Genomic DNA, 25932 nt, shown 5'->3' with positions numbered 1-25932 from the left:
GCGTCCCAATCCCCATTGATGAATAGAACATCTTTTACTTGATGTTAGTTTTAGGAGGTCTTCATAGAACTGATTAATTTACGATTCTTCGGCATTGGTGGTAGGGGCATAGATTTGAATTACTGTTGAATGACTTGCCTTGGAAATGAACCAAGATCATTCTGTCATTTTTGAGGTTGCACCCAAGTACTGCATTTTTGACTCTTTTGTTGATTATGAAGGCTACTCCATTTTTTCTAAGGGATTCTTGTCCACAGTAGTAGATATAATGGTCATCTGAATTAAATTCGCCCTTTCCAGTCCATTTTAGTTCACTGATTCCTAAGATGTCTATGTTTGTTCTTATCATCTCCTGCCTGACCATGTCCAGTTTACCTTGATTCATAGGCCTAATGTTCCAGGTTCCTATGCAGCATTGGATTTTGCTTTCGTCACCAGACACATCCACAACTGAGCATTGTTTCCGCTTTGGCCCAGTGGCTTCATTATTTCTGGTACTTGTCTTCCAGTCTTTTCCAGTAGCAAATTGGACACCTTCCAATGTGGGGGACTCATCTTTCAGTGTTACATCTTTTTGTCTTTTTAGACAGTTCATGAGGTATAAACGGCAGGTATACTGGAGTGGTTTGCCATCCCTCCAATGGATCACATTTTGTCAGAACTCTCCACTATGACCCTGCTGTCTTGGGTGGCCCTACATGGCATGGCTCATAGCTTCATTGGGTTACACAAGCCCCTTGACCATGACAAGGCAGTGATCCGTGAAGAAGGGACCAGTGGTCAGGACTCAGCATTTTCACTACTGGGGCCAGGGTTCAGTGCCTGGTCAGGGAACTAGTATCCCACAAGCTGTGAGGCTTGACCAAAAAGAAGCAAAAACCAAGAGGAACTGTAGTACTTTACAATCAGCAGCAGATGTGAAAGTTTCTTTTTACCGATAGGGGTTTTATGGGCTGAACATATGCAGGTCAGATTGGTTAGCTCTTTCAGGTGTGAGTGCATTTCTTTTTTAGTATCTTCTCAGAGCCTGGTGTTCTGGCCAGTGATTTATCTAAATTCACATATATTTGAGGTGTTTCCATCTACCTCTGTACCCTGACCTTCTATCTTGGGCCCCAGACCTTTATTCACAGCTGCCTGTTGGTCATCCCATAGGACCCTCAAACTCCACATTTCAAAATTGAGTTTATCATCAAATCCCCAGAATTGCTCACCTCATCCTAGATTCTCTTTTTCTTGCCCAACATCTGAACAATGACCAAGTCATATAGAATCTCTTTTTTTTCTTTTTAAATATTTTATAATGGAATATTAAAAATAATTTTTAATTAGGTATATTATGTACAATAAAATGTACCCATTTTAAATATGCAGTTGGATGAGTTTTGGCTGATGTGGACATCTCAGCAACTAGTACCACAGTCATGATACAAAATATCCCCATCACTCTAATTCTTCTGCCTTTCTGCAGTCAAGCCACCTGGGTAACCTGTGTAAAACTAATATAGGTTAATTTTTCATTTTCTAGAGTTTCCTATAATTGGAATCATGTACTATTTTGGGAGTCAGGCTTCTTTCACTCAGCATAATGTTTTTGAGATTTATCCATGTCATTGGATATATTCAGGGATTAGTATTGGGTTGGCCAACAAGTTCATTTGGGTTCTTCTGTTACATCCTATGGGAAAACCCAAATGAACTTATTGGCTGACCCAATAGTTGGTTATTTTTAAACTTTTTTTTTTTTGCTGCGCCGTATGGCTTGTAGGATAGGCCACAGCAATGAAAACCTGGAATCCTAACTACTACCACCAAGGAACTCCCTCATTACTTTGTATAGATGAGCAGTGTTATTTGGAACTTTGGGACAGTAGAGAAAACACAAAATGAGTCCCTATGTGTTTATTCGCCGGCTTCTACAGTTAGCGGTGTTCTGGCGTTCTTCCTTCGTCTCTATACTCACATGCCAAATTCAAACCAGTTTCGGAGTGGAATATTTTGAAGCAAATTGCAAGTATAATTTTGTTGTTGTTGTTCAGTTGCTAAGTCACGTCCAACTCTTTGCGACCCCATGGACTGCAGCACTCCAGGCCTCTCTATCCCTAAGCATCTCCCAGAGTTCATCCAAGTTTATGTCCATTGAATCGGTGCTGCTATCCAACCATCTCATCCTCGCCTGCCCTCTTCTCCTTTTGCCTTCAGTCTTTCCCAGCATCAGGGTCTTTTCCAGTGAGTTGGCTCTGCTTCCTGAGTAATATTTCTAAAATGAAGATTCAGTTGTGTTAATCCTTTGCTTAAAATCTTTCATTGATTTCTTATATCCTCTATGGAAAAGAAGTCTAAACTTCTATAATCAGCATACATAATTCCTCATGATCTGGTCCTTGCTTACTTTCTCAGCTGTAACCCCAGCCACATGCACTCTTTTTAGATTTTTTACTTATTTATTTTATTTTTTGGTTGTGGTGAGTCTTCACTGCTGACGTGGGCTTTCGCTAGTTGTAACGAGTGGGGACCACTTTCTGGTTGTGGTACGTGGGCTTCTCATTTCAGTGGCTTCTCCAGTTGCGGAGCACAGGCTCTAGGCGTGTGGGCTCAGTAGTTGTGGCTTGTGGACTCTAGAGTGCTGCTTGCTCAGTAGTTGTATCACATGGGCTTAGTTGCTCTGCAGCATGTGGGATCTTTCTGGAGCAGAGAATGAACCAGTGTCCTTTGTACTTCAAGGTGGATTCTTAACCACTGGACCACCAGGGAAGCCTCTCATGCACTTTTTAACCTCATTTATTCAACAGACACTTCAAGAATGCCTGCTGCTGCTAAGTCGCTTCAGTTGTGTCCGACTCTGTGCGACCCCATAGACGGCAGTCCACCAGGCTCCCCCGTCCCTGGGATTCTCCAGGCAAGAACACTGGAGTGGGTTGCCATTTCCTCCTCCAATGCATGAAAGTGAAAAGTGAAAGTGAAGTTGCTCAGTCGTGTCCGACTTCGCAACCCCATGGACTGCAGCCTACCAGGCTCCTCCATCCATGGGATTATTTAGGCAAAAGTACTGGAGTGGGGTGCCATTGCCTTCTCCTACTCTTTACCAAATATGGGGCATTAATTCCCCCCAATTTCTGGGGGAAATTAATAATCCCCCCATAATTAATTAATTATGTTATTCAGTCCCTCCTGGCAATGTCTAGGGAAGCCATGTGTCACATCCTGAAGTGAAGCATTTAATCTGAGTCCAGAAATTGGGAAAGGAAAAAGAACGTCAGTGGATTCACCCTGAGAACATGAAGCTGGAGGCAGTGAGTAGTGTTAGGAGATTAGACAAAGATGGGGGCAGCTGTGATTCTCCCTGGGCAAACAGCCAAGACAGGAGGGCAGGTGGAATGAGTGCATCTGAGAAGGTGCATAGACCAGGTCTGCTGTAGGTATTCTCAACAAATGTTTGTCCATCCATTGAATCCTATTCATGGAAATTATAAGGGCAAAGCTTGTGATGTACTGTGAACATCTTGGAAAAACAGTCAACATTATGAAGGCAATTCTCTTCACGTTAAAAAGTTTTCCCTTTTGACAGAACATGTGATTCAGTGGAGTATAGCATAACTCTCAGTGTCTTGTTTCCTACTCTTTTGTTATGTTTTAGGCTATGTAAAATATGCTTTGTTTCCTCTTTGACCCCTCACTCCTAGAGCAATGGAAATAAAAACAAAAATAAGCAAATGAAACCTAATTAAACTTAACAGCTTCTGCACAGCAAAGGAAACTGTAAACAAGATAAAAAGACAACCCTCAGAATGGGAGAAAATAATTGCAACCAAAGCAACTGACAGAAGATTTATTTCCAAAATATACAACCAGCTCGTGCAGCTCACTATCAGAAAAACAACCCAATCAAAATATGGGGCGAAAGACCTAAACAGACATTCCTGCAAAGAAGACACACAGATGGCCAACAAACAGAAGGAAAGATGCTCAACATCATTCATTATTGTTGTTATTGTTGTTCAGTCACCAAGTTGTATCCAGTTCTTTGCAACCCCATGATCTGTAGCATGCCAGGCCTCTTTGGCCATCACTCTCTCCCTCAGTTTGCTCAAACTTATGTCCATTGAGTTAGTGATGCCATCCAACTATCTCATCCTCTGTTGCCTCCTCCTCCTCTTGCTGTCAATCCTTCCCAGCATCAAGGTCTTTTCTAATGAGTCCGCTGTTCGCATCAAGTGGCCAAAGTACTGGGGCTTCAGCATCAGTCCTTCCAATAAATACTTAGAATTTATTTCCTTTAGGATTGACTGATTTGATCTTCTTGCTGTCCAGTTGAATCTCAAGAGTCTTCTGCAACATCACAGTTGAAAAACATCAGTTCTTTGGTGCTCAGCCTTCTTTATGGTCCAACTCTCATATCCATAGATGACTACTGGAAAAACCATAGCTTTGACTATACAGATCTTGTCGGCAAAGTGATGTCTCTGCTTTTTAATACACTGTCTAGTTTGTCATAGATTTTCTTCCAAGGAGCAAGTGTCTTTTAGTTTCACTGTCCACAGTAATTTTGGAGCCCAAGCCACTTTCCCCCCCATCTATTTGCCATGAAGTGATGCGACTGGATGCTATGATCTTCTTTTTTAAAATGTTGAGTTTTAAGCCAGCTTTTGCAGTCCTCTTTCACCTTCATCAAGAGGTGCTTTAGTTTCTCTTTGTTTTCTGCCATTAAAGTGGTATCAACTGCATATCTGAGGTTGCTAATTTAACTCTCAGCAATCTTGATTCCAGCTTGTAAGTAATCCAGCCTGGCATTTCGCATGATGTACTCTGCATATAAGTTAAATAAGCAGGGTGACAGTATACAGCCTTTACGTACTCCTTTCCCACTTTGGAACCAGTCTGTTGTTCCATGTCCGGATCCAACTATTGCTTCTTGACCTATATGCAGGTTTCTCAGGAGGCAAGTAAGGTGGTCTGGTATTCCTATCTCTTGAAGAATTTTCGAGTTTGTTGTGATCCACATAGTCAAAGGCTTTGGTGTAGTCAATAAAGCAGAAGTAGATGCTCTTTGGAATTCCCTTGCTTTTTCTATGAGTCACGGATGTTGAAAATTTGATCTCTGGTTCTTCTGTGTTTTCTAAATCCAGCTTGTACATCTCGAAGTTCTCGGTTCACATACTGCTGAAGCATAGCTTGAAGGATTTTGAGCCTAATCTTGCTGACGTGTGAAAATGAATGCAATTGTATGATAATTTGAACTTTGTTTGGCTTTGCCTTTCTTTGAGATTGGAATGAAAACAGACCTTTTCCAGTCCTGTGGCCACTGCCGAATTTTCCAAATTTGTTAACATATTGAGTGCAGTACTTGAACAGCATCATCTTTTAGAATTTTAAACAGCTCAACTGGAATTCCATCACCTCCACTAGCTTTGTTGGTAGTTAATGCTTCCTAAGGCCCACTTGACTTCACACTCCAGGATGAGTGACCACACTATCATGATTATCCAGGTCACTAAGGCCTTTTTTGTACAGTTCTTCTGTGTATTCTTGCCCCCTGTTCTTAATCTCTTCTGCTTTTGTTAGGTCTTTGCCATTTCTGTTGTTTATTGTGCCCATCTTTCCAGGAAATGTTCCATTGTTATCTCCAGTTTTCTTGAAGCGATCTCTAGTCTTTCCCATTCTATTGTTTTCCTCTATTTCTTTGCACTGTTTGCTTAAGAAAGCTTTCTCATCTCTCCTAGCTATTCTCTGGAACTCTGCCTTCAGTTGGGTGTATTTTTCCTTTTCTCCTTTGCCTTTTACCTCTCTTCTTTTCTCAGCTATTTGTAAGACCTCCTCAGACAACCACTTTGCCTTCTTGCATTTCTTTTTCTTGGGGACGGTTTTGGTCACCACCTCATGTACAGTGTTACAAACCTCCATCCATAGTTCTTCAGGTACTCTGTTTACCAGATCTAATCCTTTGAACCTATTCATCACCTCCACTGTATAATCATAAGGAATTTGATAAAGGTCATACCTGAATGGCCTGGTGGTTTTCCCTATTTTCTTCAACTTGAGCCTGAATTTTGTAGTAAGGAGCTGATGATCCGAGCCACAGTCAGCTCCAGGTCTTATTTTTGCTGACTGTACAGAGCTTCTCCGGCTTGCAACTTCAGCTGCAAAGAATATAATCAGTCTGACTTCGGTACTGACCATCATCTGGTGATGTCCATGTGTAGAGTCATCTCTTGTATTGTTGGAAGAGGGTGTTTGCTATGAGCAGTGCCTTCTCTTGGAAAAATTCTGTTAATCGTTGCCCTGTTTCATTTTGTATTACAAAGCCAAACTTGCCTGTTAATCCAGGTATCTCTTGGTTTCCTAGTTTTGCATTCCAGTCCTCTGTAATGAACAGGACATCATTTTGGTGTTAGTTCTAGAAGATGTTGTAGATCTTCATAGAACTGTTCAACTTCAGCTTCTTTGGCATAGTGATTGGGGCATAGACTTGGATTACTGTAATGCTGGATGTAAACACAATGAAAAGGCAAAAAGACATGACACCAGAAGGTGAGCTCCCCACGTTGGCAGATGTCCAGTGTGCTACTAGGGAAGAGCAGAGGAACAGCTCTATAAAGAATGAAGGGGCTGGGCCAAAGTGGAAACAGTGCTAAGATGTGGATGGGCCTGGTGCTGAAAGTGAAGTCCAGTGCTGTAAAGAACAATATTGCATAGAAACTTGGAATGTTAGGTCCATGAATCAAGATAAATTGGTCAAGCGGGAGATAGCGAGTGAACACTGACATTTTAGGAATCACTGAACTAAAATGAATAGGAATTGGTGAATTTAATTCAGATGACCATTGTATCTACTACTGTGGGCAAGAATCCCTTAGAAGAAATGGATTACCCCCTCATAGTCAACAAAAGAGTCTGAAATGCAGTACTTGGAGGCAGTCTCAAAAACAACAGAATGATCTCTGTTTGTCTCCAAGCAAACCATTCATTATTAGAGAACTGCAAATCAAAACAACACTGAAGTATCACCTCACACCAGTCAGAATGGCCATCATCCAAAAATCTACAAACAATAAATGTTGGAAAGGATGTGGGAAAAAGGAATCCCTCTTGCACTGTTGGTGGGAAAATAAAATGATACAGCCATTATGGAAAACAACATGGAAGTTCCTTTAAAAGCTAGGAATAAAACTGTCATATGACCCAGCAATCCACTTTGGCATGTACCTTGAGAAAACCATAATTCAAAAAGACACATGTATCCCAGTTTTCATTGTAGCACTGTTTACAATAGCCAGGACATGGAAGCAACCTGGATGTCCATCAACAGATGAATGGATAAAGAAGTTGTGGTATATATTTATATAATGGAATATTACTCAGCTATAAAAAGGAGCAAAATTGAGTCAGTTGTAGTGAGATGGATGAACCTAGATTCTGTCATACAGAGTGAAGTAAGTCAGAAAGAAAAAAACAAGTAGCATATATTAATGCATATATATGGACTTTAGAAAAATGGTACTGATGAGTCTATTTGCAGGGTAGGAATAGAGACACAGATGGTAGAGAACAGATTTGTAGACATGGGGGAAGGAGAGGGTGAGATAAATTGGAAGAGTAGCATTGACATATACACACTACGATCTGTAAAATAGCTAGCTAGCGGGAAACTGCTCTATAACACAGGGAGCTCAGCTTGGTGCTCTGTGATGACCTAGAGAGGTACGATTGTGAGCGTGGCAGGGAGGCTCAAGAGGGAAGGAATGTATGTGTACTTACAGCTGATTCACGTTGTTGTACAGTAGAAATTGACACATTATGGTAAAGTGATTATCCTCCAATTAAAATACATTTTAAAAATGTGCTGCTTTGTTTTATAGACCATTGTGATGAATGACTGTATTATCCGAGGCGATCTGGCAAATGTAAGAGTTGGACGTCATTGTGTTGTAAAAAGTCGGAGTGTCATAAGGCCACCATTCAAGAAATTCAGCAAAGGGTATGTAATTTAATCATTTGTTTCAGTCTTGAGCAAGATGCTGCTTCTGGTGGTGAAATGCATGTGTGGAGTCATGGGAGAAGGAGCGGGTCTATACTTTTTGGAACACTGAGTGAGAACACACCACAATGAGCACAATTGGTGGTGGTTGTCTTAGTCTAGTTGGTGGTTAGTTGCCAGAAACAATCCACGTAAGCTGGCAGAAGCAGGGGCGGGGTGGAGGGGCTTCTGATTAAACAGACACAGGTGTATTTGATGGAATTTCAGGGTAGAAAAAGGGGGCCAGGTTTCACAAGGGACTGGAACCTGGAGCTGGACAGCTTGCCAAAATCAAGACCACTATTCTGTCTGTCTGCTGCTCTGCCACTGAGACAGTTTCTTATCTGTCCTTCTCTCTGTACTTCTTCCCTCTTTTTTCTTCCTGCTGTATCTTCCCACTTTTCTCCTGGAGCCAACTTTGCTGCCTCAGCCCTTTAATTACATCACGTCTTCATTTAGGCTTCCAGCCTAAATACCAATCAGAGATTTTAAATTGTCCTATTAACAAAATCTTGGTTAGAGTGAATCTGATTGGCTTAGTTTGCAGTTAGGTGCCCACCCCTAGTCTACAAACAGCTTTGACCCAGAGGGTATGGTCAAGTCAGGCTGACTCATCTCTCAGTGGGAATAAGGATTGTCAAAGAAAAATTGTGGGCAGAGCAGGAAGACTGCCTGCTATGCTTGATATGGAGTATTCTCTTTGCCTCCCTCTCTGTTTGCCCTCCTGGCTCCTACCCATGGCACCATCTGCTTCCCATCCAATAATTCAACAATCATTTATTGAGTGTTTTCCTTACGCCAGTCACTAGGTTATAATCTGGGCATATAAAATATGGATAAAATGAGGTATCAAAACCTAGTGTTAGAAATAAAACAAACAAGTGAATGTAACAAAAAAGAGAGATTCACAGGTGTATAGAACAATCTAGTGGTTACCAGTGGGAGGGTGAGGGGTGAGATAGGGGATGGGGATTAAGTACAGACTACTGCATATAAAATAAATAAGCAACAAGGATATATTATACAGCACAGGGAATATAGATAATATTTTATAAACCTCTAAAATTGTGAACTACTATGTTGTATGCCTGAAACTTATATAAAATTAGCTACACCTCAGTTAAAGCAACAGCAATCACCGCCACCTTGTGGTAGAGATGACTGACTGAACAGCTACTATGGAATATAACGCTGCAGCAGGATAGCCACTGTGTGCTAGGGTGCTGCTGGCCCTGGGGTATGGGCATGGCTAGGGAGGAACAGAAGAGGGCACTTAATTCAGACAGTAATACTCGGGTGTATATCATGCAGGAGTCGTCTGCATTTCTTGTAGTGATGCTGGACTCCAGGATTTCATTACATACAACAATTGGAGCAGGGAGTCATTGTATATCATACGAAATTCGAATGAAAACATTTGCTCATTAGTTCAGAAGGTGCTTGAGGGGGAGCCGGAAAACCTTTTCATGATTTCATACAGTAACTGATGCTCTGCTGGAATTGTTGACTCCACCTCCTAATAAAGGCATTATTGGGCTGGATATGGTCCAGGAAGAAGACTGAAAATGAACAGTCTTTTCAGTGAATGGAGGGATGTATAAATAAGAATAGTCCACATGTGGCAGCCTGGATGGGAGGGGAGTTTAAGGAAAGAATGGATACATGTATGTGTATGGCAGAGTCCCTTTGTTGTCCACCTGAAACTATCAGAAAACTGTTAATTGGCTATATTCCAATATAAAATAAAAAGTAAAAAAGTAGTCCTCATGAGAAATACAGAAATACAACACATGCATAGAAGGTGAATGTCGATTTCCTCCCCTGTATGTCTCAATACCAGAACCAGAGAAGAGTAAAGAGTTTTCAGTTTAAAATTGAAGAGTTGACAGCCTGCTATAGACTATGATAAAATTAAGGAATCCACTGTTACCCAAGGGGTCTAGACTAAAAATGCAAATAAACTAAGGAAGATTTAAATAAGTTATAGGTGTATGGAAGACAGGTATCATCTCTGATAAAATATTCCTGACAAAATAGAACACAGGACTGGAAAGAGCCAGTGAGTATCCAGGTGCTTTGTATTAGTTCTAGTCCCAATATTTTACATCCAAGAACTGAAATTTCTTGGAAGTATGATCACAGACCACTATCAGTTACATTTGAGGAGTCCTGGAGAATGCGAATGATGTCACAAGTCTAGAGAAACCCTACTAACTCCTTAAGTCTTGGCTTAAATGTCATTTTCAATTAAGCTTTTACCAAACCTCCAGTCTAAATAAACTCTCTTTGTCATGCCCTCATGATGTGTTATTTTTCCTCTGTAGCCCTTATCACAGTTGTAACTTATTACTTATTTAATCATTTATTTAATCTCTCTTCTCCTGATTGTAATCTCCTCATGGGCAGGATCAAGTCCCTTTTGCTCGCCATTGTATTCCCCAGTTCCTAGCATAGAGTCAGGCAGTAAAACCAGACAATATATAAATTTTCAGCATGTTGGGAATTATATCCCATGAACATTACATCAGTCCCCTGAAGCATTATAGAGAAGATTAATGAAAATGTGATCTGTGGGCATTTTCAGAGGAGGCTGGAATGAGCAAAACATTCATTTGTTTTTATTTGATGCTAGCTTTTCTAACTTTGAAGGTCTTGCCCTTGCTCTTTTGCTATTTGCTTCACATTTCTGTAGTCTAACATTTCTGATTTCGGTTTAGTAGTCACATGCATCTTCTTCAATGTTGCAGAATTCCTCAAACATGAGGATTCTTTCCTTGCTAGGGGCAGTCTTATTAAGACAAGATGGAGTTGCAGTTATGATCTTTAGTTTTATAAACCTTGACCAGAAATACATCACCTTGACTGTTCTTTGTTCTCTTTCTTCTATAGCGTTGCATTTTTTCCTTTACATATTGGGGACCACGTCTTTATTGAGGAAGATTGTGTGGTCAACGCAGCTCAGATTGGCTCTTACGTTCACGTTGGCAAGAATTGTGTGATTGTGAGTATGCTGGCTTGGCTGGCTGAGCAGCCTCACTCCCCTTTGAGCTCCTGTCCCTCCCATCAGTGGGCCTTTGCTTCTGTCATCAAGCAGGGTAGAAGTTTTTTCTGGTCTACTAGTTTACCAGAATTGTTATTAAATTTGGAATTCTTCCTAGGCACTAGTAATCATGGCTAACCTTTATGGACTCTTTTCTATATGATGTTAAACTCTTGCCTTTGGTTATTTCATTTAATCCTCACAACCATCCAAGGATGATAGACTGTAATTATCCCTATTTTCAGGTGAGGAGACTGAAGACCTCTGATATTAGGGGATTTGACAAGGCTAGTAAATGCTAGAGTTGGAATTTGAACCCCTGTGGTGTGAGTAGCCATGCCACTATGTGGCCTCCCTGTCACCTCACCTTGAGAATCTTAGAGTCTAGTTGTGTGAGGGGATCTTGAAGGGTGAATCAAAATTGGCTCATAGACAAGAGGAGAGAGAGTGTTTCAGGGGAGAGATTGGCATGTGTAAGGGTCACAGTCACCAAAGGGCATGACGTCAAAGGAGCTGCACGTGGTTCAAGATGCTGGGCCTGCCAGGTGCTAGTGGGCCTCTCGCTCAGCAGAACCTGTAGGACACAGGTCCACAGGCACCATGGCATTAGTTTGTTAATGCCAAACATTAACCCAGCCAAAGCTTTCCAAGGCTGAATTTCTTGATATTTCTTAGATGAAGAGGTTGATTTCAATTCGGATTTCTGAGTCCATCCTGAGTGAGAATGATGAGAGGCAAACTTCCTAAATTTTCAGGGAAAATATTTCCTACATTTTATATTTGCCCCTCAGATTCTAGGAAAAGCCAAGACCCCTCTCCTGTTTTTATTTATTTATTTTTTTCACTAAAAGCCATTCACTTTTATTAATAACCATGTATTAATTTCACACATAGTTGAAATAAAACCTTTTATAATCCACAGTATGATCCATGATTAAATACACATCAAAAGTACAGAGAAAGATATTCATTTTTTGATATAATGATGTGAGATTTGTGACTTTTAAGGCTTACCAAACAAAGCCTAGGAAGCACTTAGCAAGCATGATATACACTAATTCCATGCCTTTTCCAGGAAGGGTTTCTAATACATTTCTAGGTTGCTGTTAAGTCGCTTCAGTCATGTCTGACTCTGTGCAACCCCATAGATGGCAGCCCACCAGGCTCCCCCGTCCCTGGGATTCTCCAGGCAAGAACACTGGAGTGGGTTGCCATTTCCTCCTCCAGTGCATGAAAGTGGAAAGTGAAAGTGAAGTCACTCAGTCGTGTCCGACTCCTAGAGACCCCATGGACTGCAGCCTACCAGGCTCCTCCATCCATGGGATTTTCCAGGCAAGAGTACTGGAGTGGGGTGCCATTGCCTTCTCTACCCTTTCCTGTTTTTAAATGGCTGCTCTTGTTAACACAAAGTCAGCTCTCTGCTCTGGATAAAACTCAGACCCTAAAGTATGAGAAAATCTGCAGAAACCATGCAGTCACTTTCCAGGAGCCATGAGGCTACAGCAAAGGTGGACAGTGCAGAGAACCATGTTCCAGTCTGACTTGTTACTCAAAATTAAGGGGAGCAGTTGTTTTGCCAAATATTCTCTGGAGGAGTTCCTTAATATGTATTAGAGACAGAATGTCTTTGGTTCAGCCTGATGTTGAGGAGAGGGAGATGATAGTGAAATCCATCCTCTTTCCTCACTAACTGCTTGATTAGAGCAGGCTTTCCAAGCCAAAGCTGAATTTTTCTGATATTTTCACAGTAATGTGAAGATATCAGCATAGTAGCTTAGTCCTTTGGGTCCAGAGCCAGATGTCTGAATAGTTAATATCCAAATGCTATTCCCAATGCTTAGGAAATTTTAGTCCTATTGTTCAGCGTCTGCTTTTTATATCACTTTTCAGTGCATCAACTCCTGGTATTGTCATTGTTTGGCACTGGCTGTACTTATTTGCTGAGTCTTTACAAATTCTCAGGAGAAAGATGCTTTGAGAATCTCAAAGCTAGTAGGAACTCTTTAGAGTCCAGCTGTCCCCATGACACACAGATCCTTCCTGTAGCATCTCATGTAGTACTGTAACTTCTGCTTGGATATGGGAAGGTATGAGTGTTAATCAGAATTGCCCAAAAGTCTTCAGGAAAAGCCTAACAGGCATTACGGGTCAACTGTTATCATGCCTTGAGGTTTACATTTATCTTTAATCTTAATAGCATCCCAGCAGGCTTGGTTTTACATGCTGTTTCACAGGATGGAAGAAATTTGCTACATAACTGGGTTAAAGAGATATGGGACTTCCCTGGTAGTCCAGTGATTAAGACTCCACACTCCCAATGCAGGGGGCACGAGTTTGATCCCTGGTCAGAAAACTAAGATCCCACATGCCATGCAGTGCAACCAAAAAAAAGAAAAAAAGGAAGAAAAAAGAAAACAGCCAAAACAAAGGAGATGAGGGTAGGTGTAATACCAGCAACATGTAGTTCTTAACTCCTTCTTGAAAAGTTCTCCAGGAAAGAATAAAGAAGCAGTTACAGCTGTTTACCTCCTCGGCTATTGGCAACTCATTCATGCCTAAGAAGTACCTGCATTTTTTATTTTGCTGCTGTGGAATCAACCAGTTTACCCAGAATTCTCTGAAACCCAAATGAGCACATTTCTCTGAGTGGGCAGAATGGCTAACTAGACAAGCAGGTGCCCTCCGGCTGTTTGGTAACCGAGGTACACAGTGGGAAAGCTCCTTTCCACTGCTCTTCTTTTCCAGGGCCCTTTGTCTGTGGATCCCTGTCTGTGAGGGTATCCTGCCACATGCAGCACCTCATTTCCTTTTGCTCAGTGCCCCACGTGCTTGGTCTGGGTTTTTAGGAGCCTCGGCATCTTAGGGAATCTTTGAGTTAATTTGGGAGTCACCAGGGGAGCTGGCCATCTGCTCCATTTTTGATATTGCCAATAACAGGTGATTCATGGAAGAGAGTTTTCCAAGGAGAAGTGAAGATATGCAGATATAACTTGCTTCTGACCTAAAGATGTTGCCCAACTTGGCTATTATCCACCCAGCTGGAGACAACTGAAGAAATTCAGACCTTCAAAGTATAAGCTTTTTAAAAAATTCATTTGGCAATCTACCCAGGAGCTCTTGGACATACATATGATTTAGGTACTTAATATTGGGGGAAATTTTGAACACAATGAAATCAAAGTGTTTCCTATTCTTTGGTAAAGTCTGAGATCTAGATGGGTTAGCATTATCTTGATATTTGTTATGTGTTCCACATCCTCAGCCCAGTATGTTTTATCTGATATTCTGACCAGAACACGAGTGAACTATAGGCTTGGATGATGCAAATGCAACTGGTAAAGACCAAGACTTGCATTTACTCAGCAAGTCATCTGAGACACATTGTTGTTCAGTTGCCAAGCTGTGTCTGACTCTTCCCAAAACCATGGACTGCAGTACACCAGGCTTCCCTGTCCCTCACCATCTGAGTTTGCCCAAGTTCATGTCCACTGAATTGGTGATGCCATCCAGCAGTCTCATTGTCTGTCACCCTCTTCTCTTTCTACCTTCAGTCTTACTCAGCATCAGGGTCTTTTCCAGTGAGTCAGCTGTTCACATCAAGTGGTTGAAATATTGGAGCTTCAGCTTCAGCATCAGTCCTTCCAATGAATATTCAGGAATGATTTCCTTTAAGATTGAGTGGTTTGATCTCCTTGCTTTCCAAGGGACTCTCAAGAGTCTTCTCTAGCACCACAGTTCAAAAGCATCAATTCTTCGGCACTCTGCCTTCTTTATTGTCCAGCTCTCACATCTGTACATGACTGCTGTAAAGACCATAGCCTTGACTAAATGGACCTTTGTCAGCAAAGTGGTGTCTTTGCTTTTTAAACACACTGTCTAGGTTTGTTATAGCTTTGCTGCTAAGAAGCAGTCTTTTTCTAATTTCATGGCTGCAGTCACCAACTGCATGATTTTAGAGCCCAAGAAGAGGAAATCTGTCACTGCTTCCACCTTTTCTCCTTCTGTTTACCATGAAGTTTTGGGACCAGATGCCATGATCTTAGTTTTTTAATATTGGGTTTTAGGCTGGGTTTTTTACTCTCCTCCTTCACCCTCATCAGGAGGCTCTTTAGTTCCTCTTCGCTTTCTGCCATTAGAGTGGTATCATCTGCATATCTGTGGTTTTTCTTGCTAAGGGAGATGCCAAATGGAAGGCATCCGAGATACAGCTTTAACCATATACAGAAGTGTCTCCTTTTCCTTAAGTCATGAAACACGTGACTCTCCCAAACCTTATTTCTTGCCCCCAAATTGTTGTGGGTGATGGTAGAATTGAATGACTACCTAATAACTACCGTTTACCCATGGCAGAATAAGTGAACTCTTAACTTCATACCCAGAAGAATTTCCCAAGACTTGCCCAGTTGGAGTTTACAGAAGAACAAACGGGCTTCCCTGGTGGTCCAGTGGTAAAGAATCCACCTGCCAATGCAGGAGACACGGATTTGATCCCTGGTCTGGGAAGATCCCACATGCCGCAGGGCAACTAAACCCACGGGTCACAACTACTGAGCCTGTGCTCTAGAGTCATGAGCCACAACTATTGAAGCCCATGTGCCTATAGCCCCTGCTCCACAACACAAGAGAACCCACTGCAATAAGAAGCCCATGCACCGCAACTAGAGAAAGCCCACACACAGCAACAAAGACCCAGTGCGGAAAAAAATAAATGAGTAAATAGATAAATCTTAAAAAAAAAGAAGAGGATAATAATAATAAACCTTTAAAAAAAAAGACAGACCTTAAACTGGTAGGTGCAAAACAAACGTACTGGCTAATATGAACCACGGTCACAGAAGTAGATCCTAATTTCATACACAAACAGCTCCAAGTGACATCTCAGTTGATGTCATGTGAATTAATCTCCTTCTTGTTTTTAGTTTCCTCTGGAAACCTCTCAGGCAGGTCCTTTAGTGATGGAAACCAGTGGCTGGTTCAAGATTCTGTCCTATCTAGAATCCTTACTAGAAAGAGCTTCTTTTCCCAGTAGTCCCAGCAGAAGCCCTGATGTTGAGATTCATCACGGTTCATACACCAATTCCCTAAACCAGTGGCTGCAGCCAGGCTTGGGGTTTAGAGTTTGGGATGACAGATGAAGCACATGAACTGAGATAGGGATGGGGTGGTATCCAACAAAAATATAAGTTCTGTTACAAGAAGAAAGGGAAATGGATGTCGGACAAGCGCAACAACAGATATCCACTAAGTAAAAGCAAAGAAAATTAAACAGAATTCTTGAAGATCAAATTTCATATAGTCTGAAATACCTAAGATAGCCTGAACTGTCCCTAGTGTACAACCCCCACTTCAAATTTAAACACACACACACACACTAATGTTTCTACCTCATGCTTGTCAGGTACCATCTGCAGTAGGGATTGTGGCCAACCCTTTTGTCCCTGATCATGACGATTATAGGCTTCCCAGATGGCTCAGACAGTAAAGAATCTGCCTGCAATGCAGAAGACCTGAGTTCGATCCCCTGGTTGGAAAGATCCCCTGGAGAAGGGAACGGCAACCTACTCCAGTTTTCTTTCCTGGAGAGGTCCATGGACAGAGGTACCTGATGGGCTGTAGTCCATGGGGTTGCAAAGAGTCAGACATGACTGGAAAGTAAACAACAATAACACAGCAGACAAGACAACTTTTACTCCCATTTCCTGGTCTGTTTCCTATTAACAAGATTTTAATTTCAGGGGCGCCGGTGTGTGCTGAAAGACTGTTGCAAAATTCTCGACAACACAGTATTACCCCCAGAAACTGTGGTCCCACCGTTCACCATCTTCTCAGGCTGCCCAGGTAACCCGCAGGTGTTAATTATTAAAACTAACGTTTATTTTCTTTCACAAAAGTCATGCATGTATTTTCTGTCTCTTAACAGTATGTTAGTCTAGCTAACTGAAATACTCTTCTGATACAGAGTACCTATAAATGCTATCCAAAATATAACTTGTATCTTTTTACATGCATAATCGGATTCATAAGGAACTTATTAGGAATCAGAAGCAAAGTGGAAACTAAATGCAGACTTTCAAGGATGCTTCAGGTGATGCCATCTCTATAGTTGTATGGTTTAGGATTTGATGCTCATGTGGCATGAGAGATAAAGCCTCGGATCCACACAGGGCAACGAGATCCTCTTGAAGGGCTTTCCCTCAGTAAAAAGTTGATGGAGGATGAATCTGCCCCCAACACAGGAAAAGTACAAAGAAGAGTGTCTCTCTTGGCCTGGGCTCTGGGTGGAAAAAGAAAGTCTCTCCAGATGATGGCCTTATCCTCACAGTGGTTGGGGGTTTGAACTTGTACTTCCTGCCTGCTCAGAAATGCCCTAACTGAAATATTACCATAAAACATGGCAAAGACCAGTGAGAGCTCTGGGATACCCAAGAAAAGCAAATATATTATCATTTGACCTTGGCTGATGAAATGCCCACAGGCAAAGTCCTTATGAGCTCAAGAGATGCAGATTACAAATGTGGGGAAACAGAAGCAATCCATGCTCATTGTAGAAAGCTTGGAAAACACTGAAAAGCAAAAAGAAAAAGAAAAACCTCACATTCCCCCACCCCCACCTCAAGATAGTCTCTTCTTCTACCTGTTGTTTCACTCAGTGGAAACATCCTAGAACATACAGAGGTACGTGACAGATTCACAGATGGAAGATGATATGAAGAGAGGATTTGACAGTATATGGTATCTAGCCACTGGGTGGTTTAATTGTTTTTCCAATATAAAAAAAATCTCATTACTCAGATCATTGAATATGAGTTTCAAAGAGATACATAAATCATCCACTAAGATTCTTTGGGGAGGAAATGAGCCATTCTGCACTTTCATGCATCTCTGCATTTGTAGAGGAGGAAGAGACTCATTTAGTAATTCTCCCCATACTGAGTTCCCACTGTGAAACAGCTTAACAGTTCTTAGCAAGTGCTAGATCAGAACAGTCTTAAATTGTTTTGAGTGTTTGTGAGACAAACATCTGATCTGAGGTGAGAAGTATGTTGTTGGAAAAATAGTTTCATCTCCTCTAACTTAGTCAAGGCCCTTAGAACCAACTTATGATCTTTGAACGTTGATGGCAGATTGCAGGGAAGCACTTCTAGGTATTTGAAATCCCAGTAAATTCTGTGTGTGGAGGTTCTGCCTGGGATCTTAGAGATCATTGTGTAGGTGAGGAAACTGAGGCCTGGAGAGGTTGAATTGTCCAGGGTGTCAGTGCTGGTTAGCGGGGAGGCTTTGACAAGCACTTAAGACTCCTTGTTTATTTATTTATTTTTATTTGACCACTCAGCTTATGCAGTCTCAGTTCCCCAACCAGGCACTGAACCTGGGCCGGGGCAGTGAAAGCAGCAAGTCCACTAGACCACCACAGAGCTCCCGAGACTCTTTGTTTAGAGTCTAGTACTTTTTGCACTAGCAGGGTACTTCTCATGTTTATTTGTGTAGTTTCACAAACAAATGCTAACCATCTAGATACTACTGTTGACAACCTCCCTCTTTATCAAGAGGTGTGGGGTGGCAGGAAAACTAGCGTATTTTTTGAAGGCTCCCCAGAATGAAAGGCGAGGCGTCCAGAAAGATTCTGAGTTAGGAACCAAAAACTCAGATGCCCACAGGAGCCAGACAAAATATGTAAATAGTTGAAGTAATTGCCTATCATAGCTGTTTAAGCATACAGGCATGATATTATGTGAACTTCTGGTGTTTCATGAGGAGCTAAAAATCTGAATTTTTATGTGTTGAGTACCAGGTTTTTTTAGTAGATTAAATACTGTACAGATTCAATATATATTTGGAAATCTTAATGTGCTGCTAATTTGTAAAAGGTGCCTGCGAGAGTTGTGTATTTTTTTTAAGACCATTTTTTCATTCCTGTTTTCTCTCTGTATGTATACAAGAGTATATGTGTGTGTGTTTATATGTTTATGAGTGTATGCATATGTGTGTTTGTGTATGTATTTGTATATATAATATGAAACTTTTTATATATAAAAATAGACTCACACTCTCTATTCTGTTAGGAAACTTGCTTCCTTAGTATATCTTGGGCATCTTTTCTTGTCAGTATGGAGCAATTTATTTCATTCCTTTTAATGGCTATAGGGTTTGCATTGCATAATTATCCCATGGTATAATCAATCATCCTCTGGTATAATGGATCAAAAAAAGTTATACTTGGTTTTTTATAATTAGAGACTTTGCTGCATTAATGCTTTTGTATCTATATTGTGCAATTGGGCAAGATTATCTGTGGAATAAATTCTTAAAAGTTGGATTATCAGATCACAGGGTATGAACTTTTAAGTTATGCTAGTTATTCCTACATTGCTCTTCAAACATCTGTGTGAGTTTATACTAATACCATACTGTGTGAGTGCCTCTTTCCTGGAAATTCTTCATTAAGTTTCCCCCATCTTTTGTCTGTTTGGGCATTTCTGTTCTACTCCCATCTATGATTCGAATATAACTGCTCAGGCCTTGGATTCAGTTTCATTGTATGAATAGCAGGGCAGTTTCTCCCCTGAAGAGCGCTCACCTTGGCTTGCCCCACAGGCATCACCCCAGAATCCAGGGGATAGATGAATCCTTACCTGGAACAGCCTCTGATGTAGTCAGATTTCCTTAACTCTTCAGTAATGTACTAACTTCTTTTACTTGGAATATATTTCTGCATTTTGAGAACAGTATTATTCCCCACCCCACCCCCAACTCCCTCCACACACAGATTCATATTATCTTGAATATATGGTCAGGAAATACTCTGTTAGCACCAAAGATGGAAAACCTAGTATTTAGACATTTGCAGCTAAAGAAGGCTTCTGGAGGTTTCAGCAGAAGTCAGAGCTGCATGTGGGCCTCCTCTGGCTCCTTGTGGTTGACCAGGTCTTTCTCTCCCCAGGACTCTTCTCAGGGGAGCTCCCAGAATGTACCCAGGAGCTGATGATTGACGTCACCAAGAGCTACTACCAGAAGTTTTTGCCCTTGACACAGGTCTAATGTCTCTGCCTTGTGTCTCGAATTTGCTTGAGCTCTGAGATGAACTTGGGGACAAAGTGAGCCAGACAGCATCTACAAAGAGCTCTTGTGTCTTTGACACCTCCCACCCTCTTTATTTTTTATTTTGGTTTCATTCTTTAGAATTTCTCAGTCCTCCCAGGCTCTTAAGTTCTTAAGACTTTACTAACAGAACAACTGGAGGGTTGTCTCCAAATGCTGTGCTTAAACTGTATCTATTCACTGTCACTCTGTACCATGATGTGGGGAGCACAGACTCATCTGTTCCCAGCACTCCCACCCCTTGGCCCTGCGGACGGCCGGATGGAGCAGGGCACTCTGCCCCAGTGGGGAGGTTGTGTGTGGCCCATGGCCGTGAGCTGCCACAGCGAGCATCCCTGTTGGCGTCCCTGCTGCTCATGCAGTTGGCCAGTTGCCTCAGCTGCTTGTCATCTGCAAAAAAACTGTTTGCCACTTTTCAGAGCCCAGATTCCTCTTGGCTGCTAAAACTTGAAGGGAGGGTGGTTAGTATTTCTCTTCTTTCCAAAATAACCCGATCATCTTAATTTGGGGTGAATAATTAAAGACTTTCTAGCATTCTATTCTAGGGCCTTGGCTTTCACTAAAAGCTTAGTGAAAGCATCCAGAAAGCATCCCTTAGCATCCAGATTTTATTTTTGCCAAGTCCCAGGTTTAAGTGTCCCATGTGGATGGACTAGACTGGCAGCCACTCCTTGTCTCATGGTATTTAGGGGAAGCAGTGTATGTCTTATTTCACTGGAGATGTAGCATTTTTGACACTTGCTCCTTGGCCTGGAACCATTCAAACTACACTACATTTGCCATAAACCTCACAGTTCAGACCAAAATATCTATACTTTGGCCCAATCTCATATGTACATGGGGGCCTCTTAAAATCATTCTGGGGGCATGGAACCCCGAGGAGTAGACAAAGTTGCCAGTGCTATCCATATCTTCTAGGTAATGTCTCAGCCCTTCCCATTCTGCTCTAGTAGGAAGACTTAGAAGTGAAGGCCTGAAAAGGTTGGCCTTGCTCGATGCTCTAGTGCTGTTGTGAATGGGGTAGGACAGTTCAGCCTCAAAGGTTAGAATCTAGCAGCAGCTGTCTTGACTTAACATCCGGTCTGGGGTTTGCAAAAAGAACTGTATGTAGTCATCTTTGCTAGTTGAATGTAAGACTGCTTTCTGGTTTCTTATTTTTTATGTTTGTACATTAAAGGCTGACACATGAAACAAGTCATTTGAAGATGATCACTGTTCACCTCCAGCAATGGCGACCTGTCTTCCTTGGGCACCTCACTGTGTTCCCGGTGTCCTCCTACAGACTTTGTAGTCACTTGCCTACTTAGAGCTTACAGCAGCCCTATAAGCTGGATGTTATCGCCACTTCACTGGTGAGGATAAAAACTCAAAAATGTTAGATAACTTGGTCTAATTGGCATGGTGAAGGAGTCACACTCGTGTGTGTGGCTCCACAGCCCACGCTCTTAAGCTCTGCCACGGTGAGATGGGACAGTCCACTGCATCCTGTCTCATGCCGGCAGTCTGTGATGGTTGCAGCTTTTTGGGGAGCCATATACCCTAGCTCCTTTCTCTTTTTGGACCACTAAAAAGGAGGATCTTGGAGTTGGCAGAGCTTAGATGTGCCTTTGGCTAACCTCTTGCTCCCTAGAGAAATTTTCCAGGGCGTGTCCGATAGATTCCCTTCCAGTGCATGTTTGAATACCTCCAAAAGGAAGCTTGCCACTTGACATGACTAACTGTCCGTTTTCTTCTTTTATTTACTTATTTTATAACTGACATGATTTTTTGACTATCCATTTTGTTGATGAACAACCAAAATTAACAGAAAGTGGGGTGTTTATTTTCCTGAGCCTTTTAAAAATCTTTAGGTAATTTGAGCTGTTGTCATTAAGTCGCTAAGTCATGTCCAACTCTTTCGCAGCCCCATGGACTGTAGCCCGCCAGGCTTCTCTTGGCCATGGGATTTCCCAGGCAAAAATACTGGAGGGGGTTACCATTTCCTTCTCCAATGGACCTTCTTTCCCTTCCTGACCCAGGGATTGAACCCGAATCTCCTGCATTGCAGGTGGATTCCTTACTGCTGAGCCCCTAGGGTAGCCCAAGTAATTTGAGTACACAATTCCAAAAATCCTATCCAGTTACTAAAGAAAGGACATACAATGTAATAGATTTTGCCGATCCAGAATCCAGTCCTGTGCTCTACTTCCCACAGGCAACCACTCAGAATAATTTTCAGACTGTTGTACCATTTAGTCTGTTCTTGACATGAACAGATACACACGTCCACACCAGCCTCTGTACTCATACGGATGTACTATCCCACATCTTTCTCCTTTTACTTAACAATATATCTTAGAGGTTGTTCCATTTTGGCACATACAGGTGATAAAAATGGCAATTGTTAACATATATGTTGTTTACCATGTACCAAGTACTCTTCTGAGTTTTTTTTTTTTTTTTTTTTTTTTTTTTGGAGGAGGAATTGCAGACTGAATCCAGGGGCCCTCGATGGGTTAAGTTACCTTGCTTATGAGCGAGTTACAGCTAAAAAGCTGATATGAATAGATTATGGATATAGATAGGGGTGAAATGGCAAAATATGGAACACTTCACAAATTTGCGTGTCATCCTTGCGCAGGGGCCATGCTAATCTTCTCTGTATCGTTCCAATTTTAGTATATGTGCTGCCGAAGCGAGCACCTGAGTTCTTTTTTTGGCTCTGCCGGGTCTCAATTGCAGCACGCATGTGGCATCCTCGGTCTTCGTTGCAGCACGTGTGGTTTTTAGTTGTAGCATGTGAACTCTCAGTTGTGGCATGTGGGATCTAGTAGTTCCCTGACCAGGGATTGAACTGAGGCACCGTGCATTGGAAGCTTGGAGTCTTAGTCACTGGACCACCCAGGAAATATCCCTCTTTTGAGTTCTTTACCTTTATTGATGCCTTGAATCCTCACAGTATCTATGAGATAGGTCCAGTTTTTCTCCCTAAGGAGCAGAGATAAATTGTCCAAATTTCTACATCTACAATGGTGAATTTAGGCATTCTGGCCCTAGAGCTCATACTTTAAATCATTATGCAGAATCCTTCCATGTTCTAATAATTTTTGCAAGTGAAAGTGAAAATCGCTCAGTCATGTCCAACTTTTTGCGACCCCCTGGACTATACAGTCCATGGAATTCTCCAGGCCAGAATACTGCAGTGGGTAGCCTATCCCTTCTCCAGTGGATCTTCCCATCCCAGGAATCGAACTGGGGTCTCCTGCATTGCAGGCAGATTCTTTACCAATTGAGCTATCAGGAAGCACAGTACCTTTCATTGCCCCAAATGGAATCATTTGGCGAGCCTTTGCTGCACAGAAAGCATTTCAGGCAGGCAAGGAAAAGAGGGTTGGGACTGGGTATTGTTGGCCCATCTGCAAATGTCTGCCATAGGCAGGAAGCCTAGTGCCCCCTCTGAGAAGATGGCCTGGCCCTGGGCCTTGTTGTAGCTACAACTGTGTTCTGACTAGTTAAGTGGGAGCTGGTTTCTTGAAAGAATTGTTCTGCTTGTGGCCATTAAATGGTGTCTTACAGTTCTGTAGCACAAGTTAGCAAGCTATAAAAGAATATACAAACTAAATTAGACAAAAATCGAATTTCAACGCTTTGTTGCAAGTGGCAGAAATCCAGCTTGAATCAGTTTAAGCAAAAAAGGGGTTTTATTGACTTACACAACGATCACAGAAAGGATCAGCTTGAGAAGCAATGTAGTGTGAACCCTGGGCGAGTTACTTAATCTCTCTGTGCTTTCGCATCATAGGCTATACAATGGGGATCATAGGCTGTAACAGTGGGGATCCACAGAGTTGGAATGGATTAACGGAGGTTTTTACTACCTCAGTTAATGGATTAACTGTAGTATTTACTACGTGTAAACAGTAAGGGCAATTCTTGGCGCTTAGAAGCACTCTGTAAGTGATCAGCTATCATTGTAGAGACAACCCTATCCAGAGATACAGGGCTCTTTGCTTTTATATGTTTTTCATCTTTACATTAGTGGAGGTATAGACTGCGCTGTGGTAACAAAGAAACCATCAAAATACAGAAGACTATTTGAATATGAGAGAGAAGGTAATTTCGCTGACCTCACAGTGCAGGGATAGGCAAGTGGTGCAGCAGAGGTAGGTGACTGGGCTCCACGAGGTCATCAGGCACCCAGGCTTCTACTTTCTTGTCACATGACCACATGTAACTGCACAGGAGGCTGTAAATTTACTGTCTAGCTGGGCAGCCAAAACTCGGAGGAAAAAGGTTCTGGTAGTAGGAGAGGGAGAGAGTGGACCTTGAGAGTCAGCAGGCAGACTCTCTAGGCCTGTGTGTTGGTTCCTTTTCTCCTGCTGCACATGGTCTTGCTCCACACGTTAGGGCACGTGGCAGCTGACAGACCCAGCCTGGCATCCTCCCAGCTTGATGGCCCTGAAAGGTTTCTTTGCTTGAGTTCTAATTTGGACGTGAGTCTGAGTGAACTCTGGGAGTTGGTGATGGACAGGGAGGCCTGGCGTGCTGTGATTCATGGGGTCACAAAGAGTCGGACACGACTGAGCGACTGAACTGAACTGAAAGAAACTTTCTCATCGGGCTGTCGTGAGCCCCCTGTGACCAAGAATGTATGGCACTATAATTAACCTGATCTGGGTCATGACCTTTCCTTCCCTCCCGTCCTAAGCATTACAAAGAAACAGCAAAGCGTATTTCCAAAACAAGGTGCTGGCAAGACAAAACACTAGCTACTATAATTAGTAAGTGAGTGTTTAATTACAGACTGATACTGCTTTAAAGGTGTTGACAATCGTGTGTATCCTAGGAAAAGCCAGCTGGACTCTGTCTCCATGGTGGCTCTCACCCCAGGGGCAATCTGTCACCAGACAATTACTTTTTTAACCCCAGAGAAAAAAGTCTCTTTGTCCTCAGAATACTCCCAGAAGAGCGAGCAGGTGGAAGAGACATGGGTTGGGACGCTTTCCATTTGACTTAGGGCAGAGAGGGGATTATTGGCTCATGGAGCTGATGAGGCCAAGTCTAGAGCTGCCATCGAGCTGGATCCCAGGACTCAGAACTCACAGGGTCACCAGGGACCTGACTCTCTTCAGCTCTTGACTCTGCATTCCTTTGAGTTGGCTTCATTCTCCAGGCTTCACAATGTGACCCTGCAGCTCCAGTTATTGGTAGAAAGAGCGCTCCTTCTCCGATAAGCCCGTGGACCTGACTATCACTAGCCCAGGATGGAAGTGTCCAGCCTCAAGTAACCACTGTGGCCAGGATGATGGAATTCACTGATTGGCCGGGCCCCGGGGCACGTACCCATATGGATTGGGAGCTGGTGCCTGGTGGCTGTATTTTACCAGAACAGGAGATAAATGGGTGCTGGGCCGGAAAGATTCTGAGGTGTCTAGTTCAGACCTTTTCCCCTTCTCCAGATTTCTTTCTTGCCCAGTCTTACCTCCTGTCCAATCTCTCATTACTCTTGGTCTTGGGAAATACCTCCTGAGGGGTATCTTGGCCTGAACTGGGAACACGGTTGCTTAGCCAAAGTGGAGTGTTCAAGAAAGAGCCATTTGGAGGATGCTCCTCTGCCTGGATGGGCTTCCTAGGTGGCTCAGTGGTAAAGAATCCTCCTGCCAATGCAGGAGATACGGGTTTGATCTCTGGGTCAGGAAGATCCCCTAGAGGAGGAAATGACAACCCACTCCCGTATTCTTGCCTGGAAAATCCCACGGATAGAGGAGCCTGGCAGGCTACAATCCAAGGGGTTACAAGA

At 42.4% G+C, this 25932-nt stretch overlaps 1 protein-coding gene and 1 non-coding gene across 2 annotated transcripts in view; one reads left to right on the top strand and one right to left on the bottom strand.

The window, feature by feature from the left end:
* The window catches only part of DCTN5 (dynactin subunit 5), a 29273-nt gene extending 7926 nt beyond the window's left edge, over positions 1 to 21347 (top strand). The window contains exons 3-6 of the mRNA XM_006071168.4: positions 7857 to 7975; positions 10904 to 11015; positions 16790 to 16892; positions 19996 to 21347. Coding sequence (XP_006071230.1) covers positions 7857 to 7975; positions 10904 to 11015; positions 16790 to 16892; positions 19996 to 20093 — 432 coding nt within the window. The 3' untranslated portion in view covers positions 20094 to 21347. The remainder of the gene's footprint in view (positions 1 to 7856; positions 7976 to 10903; positions 11016 to 16789; positions 16893 to 19995) is intronic.
* Positions 21348 to 22728: 1381 nt separating this feature from the next.
* Positions 22729 to 22835, bottom strand: LOC112581903. Its single transcript, XR_003106578.2, has one exon. It is a non-coding gene; the product is annotated as a U6 spliceosomal RNA (small nuclear RNA).
* Between the last annotated feature and the right edge of the window lie 3097 nt (positions 22836 to 25932).

This window comes from Bubalus bubalis, chromosome 24, assembly GCF_019923935.1.
Source record: "Bubalus bubalis isolate 160015118507 breed Murrah chromosome 24, NDDB_SH_1, whole genome shotgun sequence".
Lineage (NCBI taxonomy): Eukaryota > Metazoa > Chordata > Mammalia > Artiodactyla > Bovidae > Bubalus > Bubalus bubalis.
Note: the sequence above shows the minus strand (reverse complement) of the source record. Positions and strands in the feature narration are given on the sequence as shown.